This window comes from Acipenser ruthenus, chromosome 1, assembly GCF_902713425.1.
Source record: "Acipenser ruthenus chromosome 1, fAciRut3.2 maternal haplotype, whole genome shotgun sequence".
Taxonomy (NCBI): Eukaryota; Metazoa; Chordata; class Actinopteri; order Acipenseriformes; family Acipenseridae; genus Acipenser; species Acipenser ruthenus.
In genome coordinates, this window is record NC_081189.1 from 9,909,210 (window position 1) to 9,928,878 (window position 19,669).

At 41.5% G+C, this 19,669-nt stretch overlaps 1 protein-coding gene across 2 annotated transcripts; it reads left to right on the forward strand.

Moving 5' to 3' along the window:
- Positions 1–1,070: 1,070 nt before the first annotated feature.
- On the forward strand, positions 1,071–19,393 carry LOC117403918 (urea transporter 2). 2 transcript variants are annotated; one of them, XM_034006411.3, is made up of 9 exons: positions 1,071–1,224; positions 2,423–2,603; positions 3,388–3,577; positions 3,988–4,116; positions 6,617–6,809; positions 9,439–9,586; positions 9,975–10,109; positions 10,295–10,344; positions 18,674–19,393. In XM_034006411.3, the coding sequence occupies exons 1-9, from the start codon at positions 1,201–1,203 to the stop codon at positions 18,854–18,856; spliced, it is 1,233 nt and encodes a 410-aa protein (XP_033862302.2). In that variant the 5' UTR covers positions 1,071–1,200; the 3' UTR covers positions 18,857–19,393. The 2 variants fall into 2 exon arrangements, with proteins under 2 accessions (XP_033862302.2, XP_033862303.2); XM_034006412.3 differs by having other exon boundaries at positions 1,104–1,224; positions 2,376–2,603.
- The last annotated feature ends 276 nt before the right edge of the window (positions 19,394–19,669 follow it).

A 19,669-nucleotide genomic window follows, 5' to 3' on the forward strand; every position in this document is an offset into this window, starting at 1 on the left:
GCCACAAGATTTCCTTTCATATATAAGTTGAAACAGGATCAGGCATATTACATGTGGTAAAGATGTGAATTTATGTAAAAAAAAAAAAATGCTTTTCCATAATAAAAATCATGTTTGGTCACTGCTATATATTTTGTAATCATAGAGGTTATAGTGTCTGTCTTGGTAAATATATGGATACCCAGAAGTCTGAGTATGCATTTGATTGGTTCATTTTAAAACATCTCGTATTGATTGGTCTGACAAACTAAAGTTTGGTACTGCTTTTCATGCAGCCTTCAGTCTTGCTCCCACCCATTCCTGCAGACTTCAGTTCTGTTCCCATCCGTTCCTGTGAGATTTAAAACTCTTTATTCCCGATCCCACCCTTTCCTGCCTGTTTAATTTCTGTTTCCATCCGTTCCTGCAAACATAAAGATAAATGTATTCCTGTACCATGGGAATCCCACAGGAGTCTCATCCTGAAGTCACTCTCTAATGTGAACCCCTGATTATAATCTCTCATTATAATCATCTCTTATTATAAACCACACATAATGCAGTAAACAATCTGAAAAAATGAATGTAATCAATGCTAACACAGAAAGGACAGATTCTCCTCACTTTTTAAATTAACCTTTAATCAGTCAAATAGTGTAATAAAATGCCTATAATGTCAGTCATTTCACAAAATGCCTAAAACTTTCATGCAAATAGTGTAATAGGATGCTCCTAAAACCAGCCATTTCGCAAAATATCTGATTTCACAATATGCCTGCAACATATATCTATATCTATATCTATATCTATATCTATATCTATATACCTGCATGTATCTGCTTTCAAAATAACCCCAATAATGTTTAGAACTGCATATGTGTGACCTACAGTATATAACATAGGTAAGTCCACAACAGGTAAGATTCATGGGATGATTATGTTAGGTACAATCAATTGACCCCTGGAATTTGAAGCCTCTTGTATTCACTAGTAAGAATCTTACAGTGTCACAGAGTGTCAGTCCACAAGATCACTCAGCCCTTGCCTTGGGTGTTTGCAGTGATAATAACATTTGAATGTTACACCCCCACATGATGTTTATATATTTCTGTATAAAAGGAGGAAAGACGTTTAAACGAAGACTGAGAATAAACAGTGAGGTTTGCGGTCTAGGTTTCATGAGATTATAACATTACCCTTTGCTGAAGACTGCCTTCATTTATGCCTGATTCATATCTTCCAGAGGTATTAGTAGTAGTAGTTATAGTCATATTATTTATGTGTTTTTAAATATACTGGTTTCTTAGATAAGGCATAATTTGTTAGTCTGCTTTTGGTTTTTCTATTGCTGTGATGTTGGTGTATTAAGACAAGCCATGACTCCATGCTTTGATGCTGGCATTAAAAGCTTTTAAATCAGGCTTTTTCTTTATTTTTACTAAACTATGTAATATTCCATGCTGATTTTTTTTTGCAATAAAGGCATTTTTATAATATTTCCTAATCATTTTTATGCCTTATATTTTTTCATGTACAGTATATTTTTAACCAGTTGTGTTTTTCTAGAGGGAGCTTGTTGTTCCAGAGGTGTTTCTCTCTAATGTAATAATTGTACACTTGTTTTATAAACATTGAAGTAGTAAAGTACACGGTAACATTGTGTCTTTAATTACTGTATATTTACATAGTAGTTACATAGTAAATGCATGTGTACTTACACATAATTACAATGTTATTATGCATAGTTACAATGTACTTAATGTGTACATCTTTTTGAATGATATATGCAAGTACACAATTACATCAGAAAAGGGTTAGGATTAGGTTTAGAGTTAGGGTTAGGGATAGGATACGGTTAGGATTAGGGTTATATCATGAAAAAACAATTACACATAAAGTACATTGTAACTATACATAATAACATTGTAATGTATAAATACACAACTGTTTACTAAGTAACTAGTATGTAAATACACAGTAATTAGAAACACTTAATGCAAAGTGTTACCAAGTACACCATAAATGCCCTTACAGTAGATCAACCTTTCTGAGCTGTTTTAATTCTAGTCATGCAATAGTAATGCTGTTCCTAATACAATCATACAAAATCATGGTACAGAAATAATCAGTTTGTGATTCCACAAGATTCTGTGGGGAATGTCTTGGGCAAATTGTACATTTTGAATAATCTTCACAGTGTATCCCTGAATTATAGTGTAGCTACTGTAAAAAAAAAAAAAACTACTGTATTGTATTGTATTAAGAACTAAACATGTATTTAATTTGGCTTGCCTGCGCCACTGCTATTAGTTAATAGTTGTGTTGTTTTTGTACTGTGGCACTTGCTGTCTCCCAGTCTCCCAGTAAGATATCATTCTCTTGTACTTTACCTCCAGACTCTTGGACCCTGAGATTAGCGGCTTTATTGTTTTTGTTACTGTAGGAGCTTCACCCAATTATGACAAACACAGACCCTAAAAGCACTGTGCAGAAGGAAGGGTCAGAGCAGACGCAGCAGCTGCAGAAGGAGAAGAAAGGAATCTTCCAAAGGATAAAATGCAATGTCTGTATAGCAGCCTCCTTCATCTCCGGGGACATGAGAGAGTTTGGGGAGTGGCTCAAAGGTGAGAAAGATACCGGTATACTGCACTAGAGAAAATGGCACAAACCTGGCATCCAACCCTTACAGCAGCATGCTGTTTCACACTGAGTCTGCAACAAGCTCTGCATCACACCGCACCATCTAAACTTGTTAAATGTTTTTGTATGTGTATTTTCTCAATTCGCTGGGACAATCTTTTGATTGGGCTGAGCCTGCTATTATTATTCAGCCCCTACAGGCACTATAGTGTGGGACAATTAAAATAAAACAAATACGTTTAACTTTAATTACAACTTGCACAATTACAATGTAATAACAAATGATCCAGTCTCCAAAACTGCCGCTGAACAGATCACTGAACAGAACTACATGTATTGATGTAAAACAGATAAAACACTCCTACCTGGACTGTCAGCAGCTTCATTGTTCAATACAGTAATGATAGTACCAGCAGGAATTTCACAAATACTAGTAACGAGTCTGTTTTAGAAATGACAGATTTAGTTATAAATACGTTTTGTGGTCATGCTGTTGTTTGTTGCAGCAGTACTTTTTCTTCACTTTTTGCAAAGACTATATTAATTTTTTGAATGCTAAATGATTTACTGTGAACATGTATTAAGGGTAGTGTGAACATGTATTAAGGCATTTGCATATCACACACTTTGCAGTATATATTTGTGCCCTGCACTGCATATACAGTATGTGTTCTGATGCTAAGAAAACTAGTAGAACACTGGCATGGAAAACAGAAGTTCTATCTAACATGTGTAACTGAAGACCTCTTTTTTACCTTTCACCTTTAGGTCACAGTGTGGTGTTCCAGTTTATTGATTGGATCCTGCGGGGTGCTGCCCAGGTGATGTTTGTGAACAATCCTCTCAGTGGGCTTTTTATTTTTGCCGGGCTGATATTACAGAATCGCTGGCTGGCCCTCAATGGCTTAGTGGGCACTATGTTTGCAACCATATCTGCGCTTATCCTCCGTCAGAACAGGTACACGCTCAAGCCTTCAGTTCTTCTTTAAGGATTCAATGCTGTCAGTCAGGATCCAGTTGCATTGTTAGTGTACTTGTTAAAACCGATAGACAAGTTCTGTTGCTTAGTCTTCAAAAGAACACCTGTCATTAGTGTTTGCAATCAGTATCTTCCATGGGGTGTTCTGTTGAAGGTTATTGTGGTGCTGAGGTTATTTTCTACAGGGCAGGGTTTAAAGAAATGTGATATGACATTCCAGGAGTTTAATTGGCTGCTGTTTTAGATCAAACTGTTCTGTATACTTGTGTGGGAAATATCTGAGAATGTGAGGAAGTGGGTATTTTGAAGGCTGTCACCTCATCCAAAATGATGCCATGAAAACTCTGTCCCATCCTGGCATAACCTCAACTTTTATAAACCTTGTACAGGGGAGCCATTGCCGCTGGTCTCTATGGATACAATGGAATCCTGGTGGGTCTGCTGATGGCGGTGTTCTCTGAAAAGGGAGACTGGTACTGGTGGCTTTTGCTGCCAAATATGTTCATGTCTATGACATGGTAAGTGGCAAACATCCTGTCAGACACCTAGTTCTGAGTCTATGGTATGTTTTTCAGCATCTCCGCTAAGTGCTGGCATTAGAGCAATCAGCATTCTCTTAAAATGCATCTTGATTGGTAAGATTATCACAAGTATTAGTCAAAGTCTACAGCATCAGAGAAGCACAGTCATACTACTATAGGTCAAATATACCTGAAATATACCTGGAAGCAAAGAAGGAATGCTGAGATACAGGCTTGTGTTGTTACTTGAGGACAAGGCTACTTGCCATCTTTATTAAATGACCTGTGAACATGCCAGTGCAGAGATATGGGACATTCATGCTTGAAATAGCTCTAATGTTCAGTTATTGTGTTGTTTATTTGATAGTTATTTTGATATGGCTGAAGCATACGTAATGGTCACGTGGTAAGTGGCAGACGCCCTCTCAGCCATGTAGTTTTGATTCTATGGCATGATACTGTACCTGGTTTAGTTTCTCTCCCTTAAACCAGGTCCAGGCATTAGTGAACAATATCAGCATTTAAAACATTACAAAAATGTATCTTGACTGGTGAGATTATCACAGTGGTTAATCAAGGTCTAGAAGACCTGAAAAGCATAATCGGAGTGCCGTAGGACAAATCCAGTATACCCAACAGCAATAAAAACAATAATGGTATAGTACAGGCTTCCTGTGTTTCATAGACTACCTGCCAGCTTTTTTAAATGGACTGAAGTTGTTGTTGATGAAAACAGAAATGGGGAGATATGATATATTTAAGCTTCAAGTAACTCAAATTTTCGAAAATCAATTGCACAAGAGTATATTACACAACTCCCACAACCTGATACATAATACAAATACAGTAGAACCTCAGAGTTACGAACACCAAAGTTACAAACTAACTGGTCAAACCAACGGCCCACTTCTTGCTGGAAGTATGCAATCACTCACCCATGCCTACAATACAACCACAACCCAGTTTAAACAAACAGCAACATTAACCTACTGAAATGGGAAGAACTGGGAAACGCAAAAGTGCAGCACTTTCAATTGAAAAATAACATTACAAATATTGTGTTTAACTTGACCGAGGTATCATACTCAGAGAAGGGGGAATTTGCATTGTTTAAATTTCTCAAATCATGGAATTGAAGTGATCACCACCCCTGTATAACCTGTGCGATTCTGTGTGTTTGGATGAAAGGAGAACAATGTGCCAATCATTGGTATCTTATCTTAGTTGACAGAGGTAACATCTGTGAATTAAAAAAAGAATGTATGATTAGAAAATGAGAATTGAAGTGATCCAAACCACTGCATAATCAGTGAATTGTAATGTATTTACATGAAAGAAGCAAGTTGTGTGAGTAGGTTTTGGGTTAACAGACCAATGTCAAGCGATGAGAGTGGTAGAAGAGATATTGCCTGAGAAATGTTGTGGTGGAGTGTCCCGCCCCTATGTATTTATTTATTATTATTTATATTATTGTTTGCGGTGCAGATAAAAGCGCCGCGTATTTGTTATTTGTTATTTATAATTTAAAACCCTGTGAGGATGCGTGGCTGCTCAGCTACTGATTACCAAACGCGTGCAGACTGTGGCCGAGGGGTAATAAGATAATTAACAGCTAGTTAACCCCTCGGCCAGAGTATAAAAACCTGCAGCTGTCAGTGCTGCGGGGTTGAGTGTACAGAGGAGAGTACGGGAGAACACGGGAGAGCGAGCGAAAAACAATTGCTATATTTAAAGATATACTTGTTTCTGTTTGTTTGGCCATCGCGCCTTTTTGTTTTGTGTTTTGTTGTCTGTTTAAATCTTTTGTTTTGTTTATTTAATAAATCCAGCTGACCGCCGTTGCGTTCAGTTTCACCCGCCCATCCATTGTTTTGGTTCAGTTACTTCCTGGTCCGTGACGTCACCACACCTCACAACTGCAAGCCATCCTGCCACAGATGTATGTGGAGATCTCTTAAGCAGGAGTCAAAACTGTAGCATTTGTCGAGATTCGGACATAATGGACGGAATTTTCTAAATGATAAGAATCTTAATGTAAATCTCTTCCACTATTTAACACCTACCCCGATTTGGAACTAAAAGAGAAATCTTAGGGCCTGCACTGACAAAACCTGGATCTTAATTTCAACCTTTTAACACAAGGCAGTTTCCGTTCCTCTGATCCACAATCCTGGTTCCCATATTTATTGATTTTCTCAGATTGTACATTGCAGCATTAAACACATTCTAATGTAGCTAACTCATAAAAAGGATGTCTAAAGTTCTACAATGGATTTCCGTTTAGCAGCTTATCAGTCAGAAACTCATTTCAATGCCTACTGTATGCTCTTCACATTTACTGTACTATAAATGCAGATAATAACCAAGATAACCTTACTGCTTTTTTAGTTTGTTTTTTTTCATGTGCTGGAGCTGAGAGGTGTTGGTTGTGCTGTTTAGCACTATAGACCTTGGGTACCTTGCAAGTTATGCTTTTTATTTCTAAATTATTTTTCAGCCCAATTGTTTCAAGTGCCCTGGCTTCTATCAACAGTAAATGGGGTCTTCCAGTTTTCACACTGCCCTTTAACATCTTAGTCTGTCTGCACATGGTGGCTACCGGACACTACAACAAACACTTTCCACAGGTCCTAATTGAGCCAGCAAGATCCCTGCCAAACATCACATGGTCAGAAATCAATGTGCCTTTGGTGAGTAGCAGCATCTGAATAACTGTGTCTATAGCAGGATATGTACTTCCATTATATGCACTTGAGTGGGATAGACTGTTTATATATGTAGTAACACTTTACATTGTGTCTCTAATTACTGTCCATTTACATAGTAGTTACTTAGTAAATACATGCATACTTACACAATTACAATGTTATTATGCAGTTACAATGTACTGAATGTGTACATTGTTTTGTATGATATAACCCTAACCCTAATCCTAGGGGTGAGGTTAGAGGGGTTGGAGGAGCAGCGGCGGAGAGAGGGCAGAGGACGAGGGCGAGAGGACAGAACAGGGATGTGAGAGACAGTCATAGCAGGACAGGCAAGACAAATAGGCACAGTGGGAGCGGTGGGGTGGAGGGTACAGATCTGACTAGTAGATGGCATCTTCCAGAACGCTGTTAGGTTCTGTTAGGAACTTAGCTTTATATTTTTAACAGATGTTTTTTTTTTCCCCTGATTTCACATAAATCACATATTTTGTCCTAGATTTAACCACAAAAAGTCCAGATCTAACTAAATAACAAATTCATCATTTAAAATCAGCCTATAAATCTTTTTTTTTTTTTTTTACACTTAGCGAGTAAACATTTAGCTGACATGTTAAATCCGGGTTTCTAACAAATAAATCTGAATTATTATTATTTTTTTTAAACTTAGTGATTCAACATTTACCTAACACATAAATCTGAAAAGCATTATCATTCACCATGAATCCTTTTGTGGAGAAGAAATAAAATAAATAAAACTCAAAGAAATAGAGTATGGGTACAGCACACTAAAACAAAGGAACAGTTCGGGGAATACCACCGGCTTGTTAAGGAGCTAATGTGATTGTTATTATTGGTCAGCATTATTAAAACAAGAAGCGTCATTTTACAGAAATACGAAATCAGTGTGTGGTGAGTACACTTTGACTAAAATTAAGGTGAAATAAAGAGAGCTAGACATACCCTCAATTTCCAATTGTTCTGCTATTTCTTGCCATGTGGCGTCCTTCTTTTTATTGTCTAACCACTGACACTGGCATCATAAAGAACATTATAGTGGTTTGCAGAAGTATTCACCCTCTACTAATAATGTCACATTTTGTTCAATTACAAATAATGTAGGCACATTTTTTCAAACAAATTTTTTTATTCAAAGCTGTAGTGGTTAAACTGACCACTGTTATATGAGGGGGAGGTTAAATGTCAGCAAAACTTGCAAAGAAAATGTACAAAATGAAATTTACTGGTTGCATAAGTATTCAGCCCCTTAAGTCAGTACTTGGTAGAAGCACCTTTTGCAGCAATTACTGCTATGAGTCTTTTTGGATAGGTCTCTACTAGCTTTGCACAGTAGGATGGTGAGATTTTTGCTCCAGTTCTGATAAGTTTGTTGGGGATCGTCAATGGACTGCAATCTTTAAGTCTCACCATAAATGTTCGATTGGATTCAAGTCAGGTCTTTGACTGGGCCACTCAAGAACATTAATTCTCTTCTTGTTCAAACACTCCAGTGTGGCTTTGGCTTTGTGCTTCGGGTCATTGTCCTGCTGAAATGTGAATTTCCTCCCCAGTTTCAGAGTCTTGGCTGACTCAAACTGTTTTTCCTCAAGGATTCACCTGTACTTTGCACCATCCATTCTCCCCTCTATCCTGACAAGCTTCCGAGTCCCTGCTGAAGAGAAGCATCCCAATAACATGATGCTGCCACCACCATGCTTGACAGTTGGGATGGTGTTGACTGGGTGATGTGCAGTGTTGGGCTTGCGCCAGACGTAACGCTTGGAATTTAGAACGAAAAGTTCAATTTTTGTCTCGTCTGACCATAAAACCTTTTTCCACATCTGCAGTATCGTCTGCATGCTTTTCGCAAACTCCATACATACTTTAAGATGAGGCTTTTTGAGTAATGGCTTCTTTCTTGCTACCCGTCCATACAGGCCAGCTTTGTGTAGGGACCGGCTTACTGATGATGTGTGAACACTGTCTCCCACATCACACAGAACTTTACAGATCTCTCAAAGTCATTGCTGGCTTCAGAGTGACATCCCGAACCAGTTTCCTGCTTGCCCGGCTGCTCAGTTTGGGAGGGTGACTTGATCTGGGTAGTGTCTGGGTGGTATGATGCATCTTCCACTTCTTAATGATGGACTTCACTGTGCTGAAAGGGATAATCAGCGACTTTGAAATTTTCTTGTACCCTTCTCCTGCTCTGTGCCTCTCTACCACTTTATCCCTGACTTTTTTCGAAAGCTCCTTGGTCTTCATGGTTGCTTTGTTGGATCACGTTACAGCTTGAAAATCTTTATATACCTGAGGGAAATTATCTACAAGTTAAACCACTTTGAGTATAAACATTTCACTAATTTTATGACCTTTCAAACAAATCATTTGCACCTGAGCTGATTTAGGGCTGCAGTAGCAAAGGGTACATTTTGACCTTCGAAGGTTCGAACCTTCGATGGTACTAATTTGCATAATTTATTGGTGACGTCACCATAGCTACTTGTTTATATTTTATTGAAAATCCTATTATTTTACAGGTAAGCCATATAAATGGAATAAAACATTAAAAATACATTTTCGCCTTTCTAAATGAGCCTTTATGTGTTCCCAGTTATTCAGGGCGGTGCCAGTCGGTGTTGGGCAGGTGTACGGCTGTGACAACCCTTGGACAGGGGGCATTTTCATTGTCTCTTTGTTTATCTCATCTCCAATTACCTGTTTGCATGCAGTAATTGGTTCCACAGTTGGTATGCTTTCAGGTAAGATATTTATCATATTTTACTCCTGCTTTTCTACCCGATTTGAAATATCCAGTACAAATTTTGCAACCCATTCTGAACATCAAAACAAGCAATATTTTCTATGATACCAAAGCCAACATTTCCTGTTTTTAATATTATTCCCAGCACAGAAATCCTCCTCAAACAGGTGTTAGCTCTGACAGTAGTCCTATAATCTCTACCCATGCCTCTACCTGCCATTATTCTGTGCTCTGGTGAATACAGTAATTTCCCCAAGAGAATTCATAGCCTCCTTGGGTTATCTAATAAATTAACTGATGTCATCAAAACTTGCCGTGGTGGTTGTCTTTAGAACTAAGCCTATCATTTATTTTGAAAGCACAATGTATGTTTTTCTGACTCTTAGGTCTGGCCCTTGCATCCCCCTTTCAGAAGATCTATGACGGTCTGTGGGGCTACAACTGTGTGCTGGCCTGTATAGCAATAGGAGGGATGTTCTATGCCTTGACATGGCAGGCTCATCTTCTAGCAATCACCTGTGGTAAGAGTCATTTACTGTAGCAAGCTGACTGGACGTTAATGCTTGATGCTTGATTCTTCAAATAGTACTTCATTAAGTAAAAGAAGTTCTGAGTTTGCTTGCCATGCCTTCCAGGACGTGTCTGATTCTAATGTTCATTATACTAGTGTTTAATTCTGTTTGTTCTTGTTTGTTTTCTTTTTTAGCATTTTTCTGTGCATACCTGGGATCAGCTATAGGCAATGTCATGTCTGTGGTAAGAACAAGGCTTTAAATATGAATACAGTATTGTACTGCAATCCCTGCGCATCTAAACTTTCAGTGTTGGCCCACATGTGCAAGTATACTTCGATACATTTGCACTGTAATTTTCCCATGGTTATGCTATGCATTTATCATAGTTTACCAGAGTTTGCCATGTTTTTAAATATGCTTCACCACACCTCTCTGGGCTTTACAATACTTACTTATGTTTTAACGCAGGGGTTCCCAAATTTTTGAGGCCCACCTGTTCAGCTGCATTAGGCACTACGGCCCACTATTAGCACTCCTTGGGAACATGTCAAATTAAAAACATGTTGTATGTTTACACCCTCTAACATTATAAATAAACATAATCTAAACTGTCCTTTATTCATTTGAATAAATATTGTGAAAGATGAAAATCACATAGAATATGCACGGAGTGAAAATAAAAAATGCTGAAACACTAATTTCAGTAAATAAAATAAATTGAAAAAACTAAACAGATGTTTGTATCAAACGTTTAAATGAGGTACCTTTGTATAATTGAATTTTAGAAATGCATTTATTTTTCTTGGTCATCAAACAAGAAAGTGCATGTCTCTTATTATTCCCATTCATAAATACCTGAACAGGAATCACTTTTGATTAAAACCAGTACAACGTGCACAAAAACATAATGCTTAAATCCTAATTTCTGAACACTGTGAAACTAAAACGTCCAGCCGTTATTTGTCATGCTGAGAGCTGTCATGCACACAAAATACGAATGCGCACAATACAGAAGGAAATGAGCGCCTTGCATAAGTTACTTTTTTCGCCAATACTCTGTACAACCAAATACAACGTGCAAAATCACATTCAGTTGGCTTGCAACATTCCCCCCCCCCCAAAAAAAATAGCTGCGCCACTTAACCAAAAGAAAACATATGAAAATAAATCAGTCCAAAAATGTTTTTTTTATTATTATTATTTTCCAACAAAACATATTCTAGCGTTATTTTAAGAAGACTGTGAACGAGCCAGTAATCAATAAAATAGCAGTATACATACATGCCAACAGTCCCTATATGGTCGGGACAGTCCCGATTCCCTAGGAAATGTCCCGGGTCCCGATGCATAGGAAGAAAGTCCCGATATGTACCCATAGAAAAAAATAATTTATTCTGCACAGTACTTAGTGAAAACAACACGCTGTGCTCTTTGTGTGGCTGATCTGCTGATCACTAAGTTATACAAAAGTAAGAACGCTTCATTGTGTCTATTTTTATTGTCATGATGGTCGTGTCGTGTTGAGTTGGGGGGATACGTCTATTATATTGATAATGAGTGTCTGGCTTGCCGCTTTCCTTGAAAAAGACAGAGTTTTTTGTCTTTCTGTCTTTCAGCGGACCCCCCCTGGGTGGGCCGCTCTCTCTTTGCTGTCTGTTTTATGTGAGCGGCTGTCTGTGCAGCCACCCGCGAGCGAGTTGTCTTTTCCTATAGAGAGCTACACAAGTATCCTCCACGGGGCTAGGCCTGCCGTATCCCCGCTGTAGAGTGACCCAGCCACGCTCCCTTCCTCGGGGCTAGGTACTACCGTATCCCCGTCCGAGCGGAGCCGCCGGCCGAACCTGACCGCTGCGGTGTGTCGGTTCATGTGCGTTCGGTGTACTCTCTCTCCTTTTCTTCCTTCTTATAAACTGTGATTTTTGCTTGACAAAAACTTCTCCCCAGTCACTTAGCTAATATTACCATATATGGATTGTTATTCTTGTATTAGGGGAATCAACTTTGTGGGGCCTGATAGAGAGTGTGGTAGAAATTTGGAGTTTGTGACTGTCACAAAGACGACCGGAGTGGGTGGCGTCAGACCAGAGCCAGGAAATAAACAACAGAGACTTGGGGTTTTGGTGAGGCTGAGCGCGTGATCGCGCTCAGCATTTAATTATCAGAACAGAAAATAAAAGGTTTGAACAGACAAAAACACTGGACACGGCACTATACGCCAAAATAAAAGGACAAACAAAACGAACTAAACAGTGCACAGACAGACGAACAAAACACGGTGAGCAGATTTAACTATTCTTTACTTTTCACAAATACCTCCGTCTCCAATCCCGTTCTCCACTCACCGAACACCCAACCCCGAGTGGAAGAAAATGTGTCTATATATACTGTTGTGCTGGGATTCAATTACTAATTAATTATTCACTTGAATCCCAGCACGTGAATTAATTCTGTGCAACCCCATGCTCACATATTACATTTAACCAGCACGTGAAGTGATTTGTGCCCTCCTCGTGCCTAAATACAAATCTACACTTTTTAAATACACGTGAAACACAGACCCGTTTATATCCCGTGTACCAATGACTATACACCAACATTAACACACGCACGCAACATACAACACATAATATGCACACAGGGGCGGGGCACATTGCCACAGTGACAGGTAGAAAACATGTGTGCGTGTGGTCTTATACCACACATAGTTCTTTGTTTTTAGTTTGCATGAAATGTATTTGCTTACGATTGTAAGTCGCCCTGGATAAGGGCGTCTGCTAAGAAATAAATAATAATAATAATAATAATAACCTATGGGTGTGTTAAGAAATAGATTAGTGCTGTAACTGCAAGATGTGCCAACATGTACCACAGTCACGTACTATGTTTGTTATCTAGTTCTGCTATAAGCAAATAATTATTAGGAACTGGGTTGGGTTGCATGTGAACTTCTCCTATCTAATTTCTGCTTAACAGTGCCTTTTATATTATATTATATTATTTATTTCTTAGCTGACGCCCTTATCCAGGGCGACTTACAACTGTTACAAGATATCACATTATTTTGACATACAATTACTCATTTATACAGTAATTGTATGTCCTTTTGTGCTGTAATCACGCTATGTGGTTTTGGGTGGTGTGTTCTATGGAAATGTTTATGCATTATTGCATCAGCCTAGCGTGCAGAGCTAGGCTAGGCAGAGCTGCACGTAGGCAGTAATTCTGGCTATACCACTTTGTGACATACCTTATTTGGATGTAACTCTCCCTCTCTGTTTTGAAGTTTTCCTAATATGGGCCTGTTATATAACTTCCTGTAGTAGCAAATGCTTTATAAGGCAGAGCCGGACTTAGTTCGGAGAGCTTCTTAGCGAATTGCTTGCAGAGTCTGTGTTACTCTGTTGAATGCTCCAGTTTGCAAACTAATAAAGTGTGAATTTGCTCCGATTTGTCTCCGTCTCATTCGTTTCCTCAGTACGGGACAGGTGCCTGCAACATTGTATGCAGAAAATTCCACCACAATAGCCTGATTCTCTTGTCACAGGCTGCGTATTATCCAACACCAGTGTAGAAGCTTAACGCATACGATACTTGGTCCCAGTACGCAGTGTACGCAGAACAATATTCACAGCGCATACAACGCGCAGGTGTTCGTTGCTCCTTTCCAAAAGTTACGCACAGAGCGCAGAGTACTCAACTACGCTCCCGCTGCGCAAGGCATCTGGAACATTCTAGGACAAGCAGTGCTGTGCATGTTGCTCGCATTGCGTAGGCGCTGAGCTGCTAGTGCATACCTCGTGGTGACGCACTATACAGTGCAAGCCTAGTCTGTTGCGCATTAGTTCCTAAAAAAAAAAAAAAAAAAAGGAGGGAACTATGCTAAACAAGAACAGACCCATGCCGGGGTTCCATGCCTGTACGGCTTGTAACGCCAGTATCCCACAATGCGCTCGTTGCTTAAGTACTGCTCTACTAGCGCATAGCTCGTGGTGCTGCACGGTAATACCAGTGCGCACTGTGCTCAGCTCAAGCGCTGCACGTGGTGTACATACTACACGGTGCAGGCGTAGTTGGTTGTACACTAGTGCCCATATGCTGCGTAGTACATGGTGCACTTGTGCCCATGGTACCCGGCGCAGGGTAGGCGGTGTTAATAGCCTTAGCTGTAGCGCTAGCGAAATTTACACTGTGTTAGTACTTGTGGGTCAAACGCAGTGAAAGCAGTGCTTAGTGGTATGCACAAGCCAGACGTCCTCGAATGCAGTACACAGTGCGCTTGGGACGCACAGGTTATTGCGTAAGCACTGCTCAACCTGGCACATAGCTCACGGTGCTGCACAGTATCTGTGAAAACAGGATACTCAGTGCGCATGGGGCTCAGCATACCTTGCTGTAACGCTAGTAAGTGGACACACTACGTTAACACTTACCAGTGTTCAACGTAGTGCGAGCAGTGCCTCAGTGCTAATGCACAAAGTCAGCACCATATCGGGGTCCTTCCCTGTACGGCCTGCGACGCATCATACCCACATGACGTATGGTGCTCGGTAGGCAGGTGCTTAGTACATCAGGGCGCATAGCGCCTCGGATGGTTGATGCACGAGGTGCCTCGTTGCCTTCTGCCTGTAGAAGGTGCTTCACTCCGCGGTAAGCTACGCGCTGCCCCGGTCGTGTGACTGCACGTAGTCCAGGCTAGACACCCCTGTCCAGTTACTATGCTGTGTTTACTCTTTTTCTGCTTAACAGCCTACATCGCATTGCGATTGCAGTCTGCTGAAAACCTTACAGCGATTGCTGTTTTCTGCTTTTCTCTGCTATTAAGTCGCCCTGGATAAGGGCGACTGCTAAGGAATAAAATAATAATAATGTTGCAGTTTAAAAGCAATGCTGAGCCCCACTGTCGAGATGCTTACGCCGGCTTGTTTCAGCCTGCCTACTCGGTGGGCTGGTAAAAACAAAACAAAATCAGTTACCCGCATTGCCATGGTAACTATTATTTTTACCCGCACAGCTTGCGTGGAGGGTGTGTATTTTCGTTTCTTTACTGCCTTGCAGTTTAGAAATAAAAAATAATGCAGCGATTATTTCCACCGGGACCCAGCGCTGCTAGCCCCGCTGCTGAGCGGCTTCTGCTGGCTTGTCTCAGCCCGCCTACTCGGTGCGCTGTTTAAAAGCAGTTACACGCGCTGCCGTGGTGACCGCTATTTTACCCTCACAACCTTGCTGTTGTGTGTGTGTTATGTGTTTTTTCTTTACTGCCTTGCAGTTTAGAAAAATAAATAAATAAATAAATAAATAAAAAAAAAATGTAGTATGATATCAAATGGCAGCGCTGCTTCGCCCCGCTGTTGAGTTACATACGCAGGCTTGCTTCAGCCCGCATACTCGGTGGGCTAGAAAAACAAAACAAAATCAGTTAACCGCATTGCCGTGGTGACTGATATTTTTACCCACACAGCTTCTGTGGTGTGTGTGTGCATTTGTTTCTTACTGCCCGGCAGTTAGAAATAAATAATAAGCTGATTCTTCCACGGGGTCCCAGCTCTGCTGTGTCCCACGGTTGAGTTGAATCCACCGGCTTGTTTCAGCCCGCCTACTCGGCGCGCTTGGTCACCCGCCTGGCATGGTGAATGTGTTTCTCCCATAGCTGAATGGCTGGGTATAAGCCTGTATGTTCCTGTTACTGCCTTTGCAGTTAAAAAGAAATAACAGGTTGCTGCTCCTTGAGCCTGTGCTCCACCCTGGTATACGCTATGCGCTGCCACATTTATTATTATTACCCACGTTGTGTGACTGCACGCGGTCCGGAACCAGGTTATCGCCGCTCTACACCATGGTGCAGCACCGTGCGCACCCCTGTACTGCTCTCCTGGTTGCCTACCGCAGCCACTCGTTTGGGTATCCACCCCGGTGTATGCTTTGCGCTACCCCAGGTTGTGTTGACTTCACGCGGTTAATGCTGGGCGCCCCCAGTCGGCACCCTCGGTGTTTAGATACTCCATGCCTCAGTGCTTAGCGCCACAGAATGTGAATAACACCTGCACTCGGTGCCCCGATGCTTCGGTGCACCAGTACTGTATTCTACCTCACTCAGTGTCCTCGGTGTGTCTGCACCCTTGGTGCCTGAGTGCTTCAGTACACGGCTGAGCTGTACGCGGCGCTGGGCCTGGCCAAGCAGCAGGCTCAAGCCCTTGCTGTGGCCCTAGCTCAGCCAATAGCGCCGGCCCTGGAGCTGACCCCGCCTGCACCGGTGGTTGCCCCGGATGTTACGCGCTGGCATCTGCCGTACTCGGCAGGCTGTCTGGCCGGGCGAATGGCTTATCACACTGGACTGAAAGAACGCAGATTCCACGTTGCTGTTCGTCTAGTGCACAGGAAGTATCTCCGCTTCGCCTTACAGGGGAACATCCTGAGTTTTCTGTGCTGTGGTTCAACCTCTCCTTAGCCCCCGCATGTTTCAAAGTGCATGGATGCCATCCTAGCTCCCTTGCGGCTGCAAGTGATCAGGGTGATGAATTAGCTGAACGACTGGTTGATCTGCCCAGTCGCAGGAAGGAGCAGTGGCCCACACAGTGCAAGCCTACCTGTCGGACGACAGAGTGACTGCCATTTGCAACTGTCTGGCCCTGTTCAACAAGGGTTCACAGTATGATTGGTGTTGTGTTAAAAACTGTTGGGTCTGATGGCCTCGGCTTCATCACCCACCCGACTAGGGTTACTCCACAAGTGCCCAATCCAAGTGTGGCTCAGTGCCTTAGGCTGCACCCCAAGCGCGACAGACACCGTCAGCTGACAGTGTCTCGCCTAGGCTGGGAAGCCCTACGCTGGTGGAAGCAAGCCTCTCTTCTGAGCGAAGGCGCAAGCATAGGAGTGATACACAACTGTCAATTGGTGATGACAGACGCAGCCAACTCTGTTGGGGGGGCCGGTCTGGGCAGGTGGAGGAGTTCGCGGACCCTGGTCGGATCGCTGGACATAATGCGTGGGAACTGAGAGCAGCCAACGAATGGTCCAAAGCGTTTTTTGTACGCTTTCCCACTTTTCTAGGAAAAGTCGGGTTAGAGAAGCAGCAGTTCTCCCAGTGGCCAGGAGAATGTGTTTTTCGACCCTGTGCCAGCTGTTGTATAGCCAGCCCTGGGAGATTACATTTCGTTGGATCTCCTCAGTCAGGCGGAAGGCTCTTTTTGGCACCCGGAGCCACGCAGGTTCCAGCTATGGGTCTGGCCCCTGTAAGGGACTGCTGGCTAGCCCTAGGGCTATTGGACGCAGTTGTGGGTACCATGCAGAGCGCTAGGGCGGACTTTTATACCTATAAGTGGAAGTATTTTCAAGCTTGGTGTCTGGCTGGAAACCATGACCCCATCACTTGCCCTAGGCCAGTCATATTGCAGTTCCTGCAGGAACTGCTTGGTGCTGGAAGGTCATCTTCCACCTTGCAGGTGTATTCAGCGGCTATCTCTGCTTGCCATGCCCCCGTAGATTCTATGTCTCCGGGTGTGCATTTTTGGCTACCCATTTCCTTAAAGGCACACAGTGATTACACCCTCCTAGGAGGACTGTTCTCTCCGAATGGAGCCTTAATATTGTACTAGAGGCTCTCACGAAGGCCCGTTTGAGTCCTTAAACTCCATTGAGCTGAAGTATCTGTCTATGAAGACAGCCTTCCTCTTAGTTATCACCTCCGTAAAGCGGATCAGTGAGCTGCAGGTGCTGTCTGTGCACAGCTCCTGCATGCGCGTGTGGGAGGATGGAAGCGGAGTGTCGCTGCGCACCAACCCCGCTTTCCTCCCCAAGGTGATTACAGCTTTCCACATTAACCAGTCTGTGGAACTGGAGTCTTTTCATCCACCTCCGTTGCTTCAACAGAGGATGAGAGATTTAATTTTCTCTACCCAGTGCGGGCATTGAGATGTTACGTGCTTAGGACAAGAGCGCTGCGTCAATCTGACCAGCTCTTTGTCTGTCACGGAACACAGACCCTAGGACAGCACCTCTAAGCAGTGTCTGTCACGCTGGATTGCAGACATGGTGTTGACTGCATATCATGGTACTGGGTTACACACACCTGGCTGAGTAGATACCTTAACACTGCCCTTTTGTCAGAGCTCTCGCTTTACATCCCACCTACAGGTAGGCAATCTGTTAGCTCTGATTTGTGAATTTCTGCTTTGATTGACAGTCCGCCAGTACTGCTTTGCTACACTTTATTTTTCTACAGTTACAGCGGACGCTGGCACCTGCTTTTCGTTATTAATAGAAAAAAAATACATAGAATGTCATTGCTACCGCAGCCCACAGTTTGGGAACCCCTTCTTTAACATACTTTCACTATGCATTATTTCATTTTGCTAATCATTTACTATGGTGAACTTTTATAAGGGTAGGTGGGAAAAGTATAGCCTTCAGTGAAATGATAGTCATGGAAATAAGGGTTCTGTTTCCACGACACTGCATTGTTATCAGATAATACATTGGATTACAAAGAAGCCATATGTTTGTTGGAGGTGTCTTGGGGTTCGCCTCATGGTTTTCCAATCCTAAGACAAGATGTTGTTTGTCTTGTTTTGCAGTTTGGGCTACCTGCTTGTACCTGGCCCTTCTGCCTCTCTGCACTCACCTTCTTGCTGATCACCACAGAAACCAAAGCTATATACAGACTGCCCCTCTCAGAGGTGACCTACCCAGAGAGAAACCTCAAATATTTCAAGAAGATAAGAAAAGCTGAAGCAGATTTGACAGATGTGCAAACATAGTCTTAAAAGAAGTCCTGTAGTACACTTTTAAAACTTAACACATTTTTGAATACTATATATAGTTTTAGAAGAAATAACATTAGATCATGTACAATACATAAGAATACAGGAAGTAAATAGATAAACAGACTCAATACGTCATTAACTGTGCAGTAAATGACATGACAAACACATGAATAGATTTAAATAGAAATAATTGAATGGTGTTACCATGTGTTTGACACATTATTTAATAACAATGTAATTGCACAGTGAGTATTTAGTAATAACTCTTGAATTTGTATGGCATTAATTGATGAATAATACTCTCTGTGACCATAATGTCAATAATTAGAATATGTGTTGACTGTTAAATTATTGATGTTTTGTTGTTTTTTTACCTGGTCTTTTTTGTACTGCATGTATCATCATTTTTGGTCTTATATGAATACTGTATACCCACACAGATGTGTTCTGTCTTTGGCAGCCCATACCTGTATTAAGTATACATGTATTGAGTTGGCAACAGGTCCCTGTATTAAAGGTTTTCAATCTAAATGTGCATTCATATAACCATGAAAAAACATGCTTTAAAAACAGTACCTGTAATAACCTACCCCTCTCAACTGAAAGAAGCACTTCCAATCCCATTATATTATTATTATTTATTTCTTAGCAGACGCCCTTATCCAGAGCGACTTACAACTTTAACATTATACATTATTTCACATTATACAGATATCACATTATTTTTACATACAATTACCCATTTGTACAGTTGGGTTTTTACTGGAGCAATCTAGGTAAAGTACCTTGCTCAAGGGTACAACAGCA

Coding starts and splice junctions, on each gene's coding strand:
- LOC117403918 (XM_034006411.3), top strand. CDS start 1,201: ATGCCTGATTCATATCTTCCAGAG. Junction 1,225..2,422: donor CTGATTCATATCTTCCAGAG/GTATTAGTAGTA, acceptor TTGTTACTGTAG/GAGCTTCACCCAATTATGAC. Junction 10,345..18,673: donor TAGGCAATGTCATGTCTGTG/GTAAGAACAAGG, acceptor CTTGTTTTGCAG/TTTGGGCTACCTGCTTGTAC.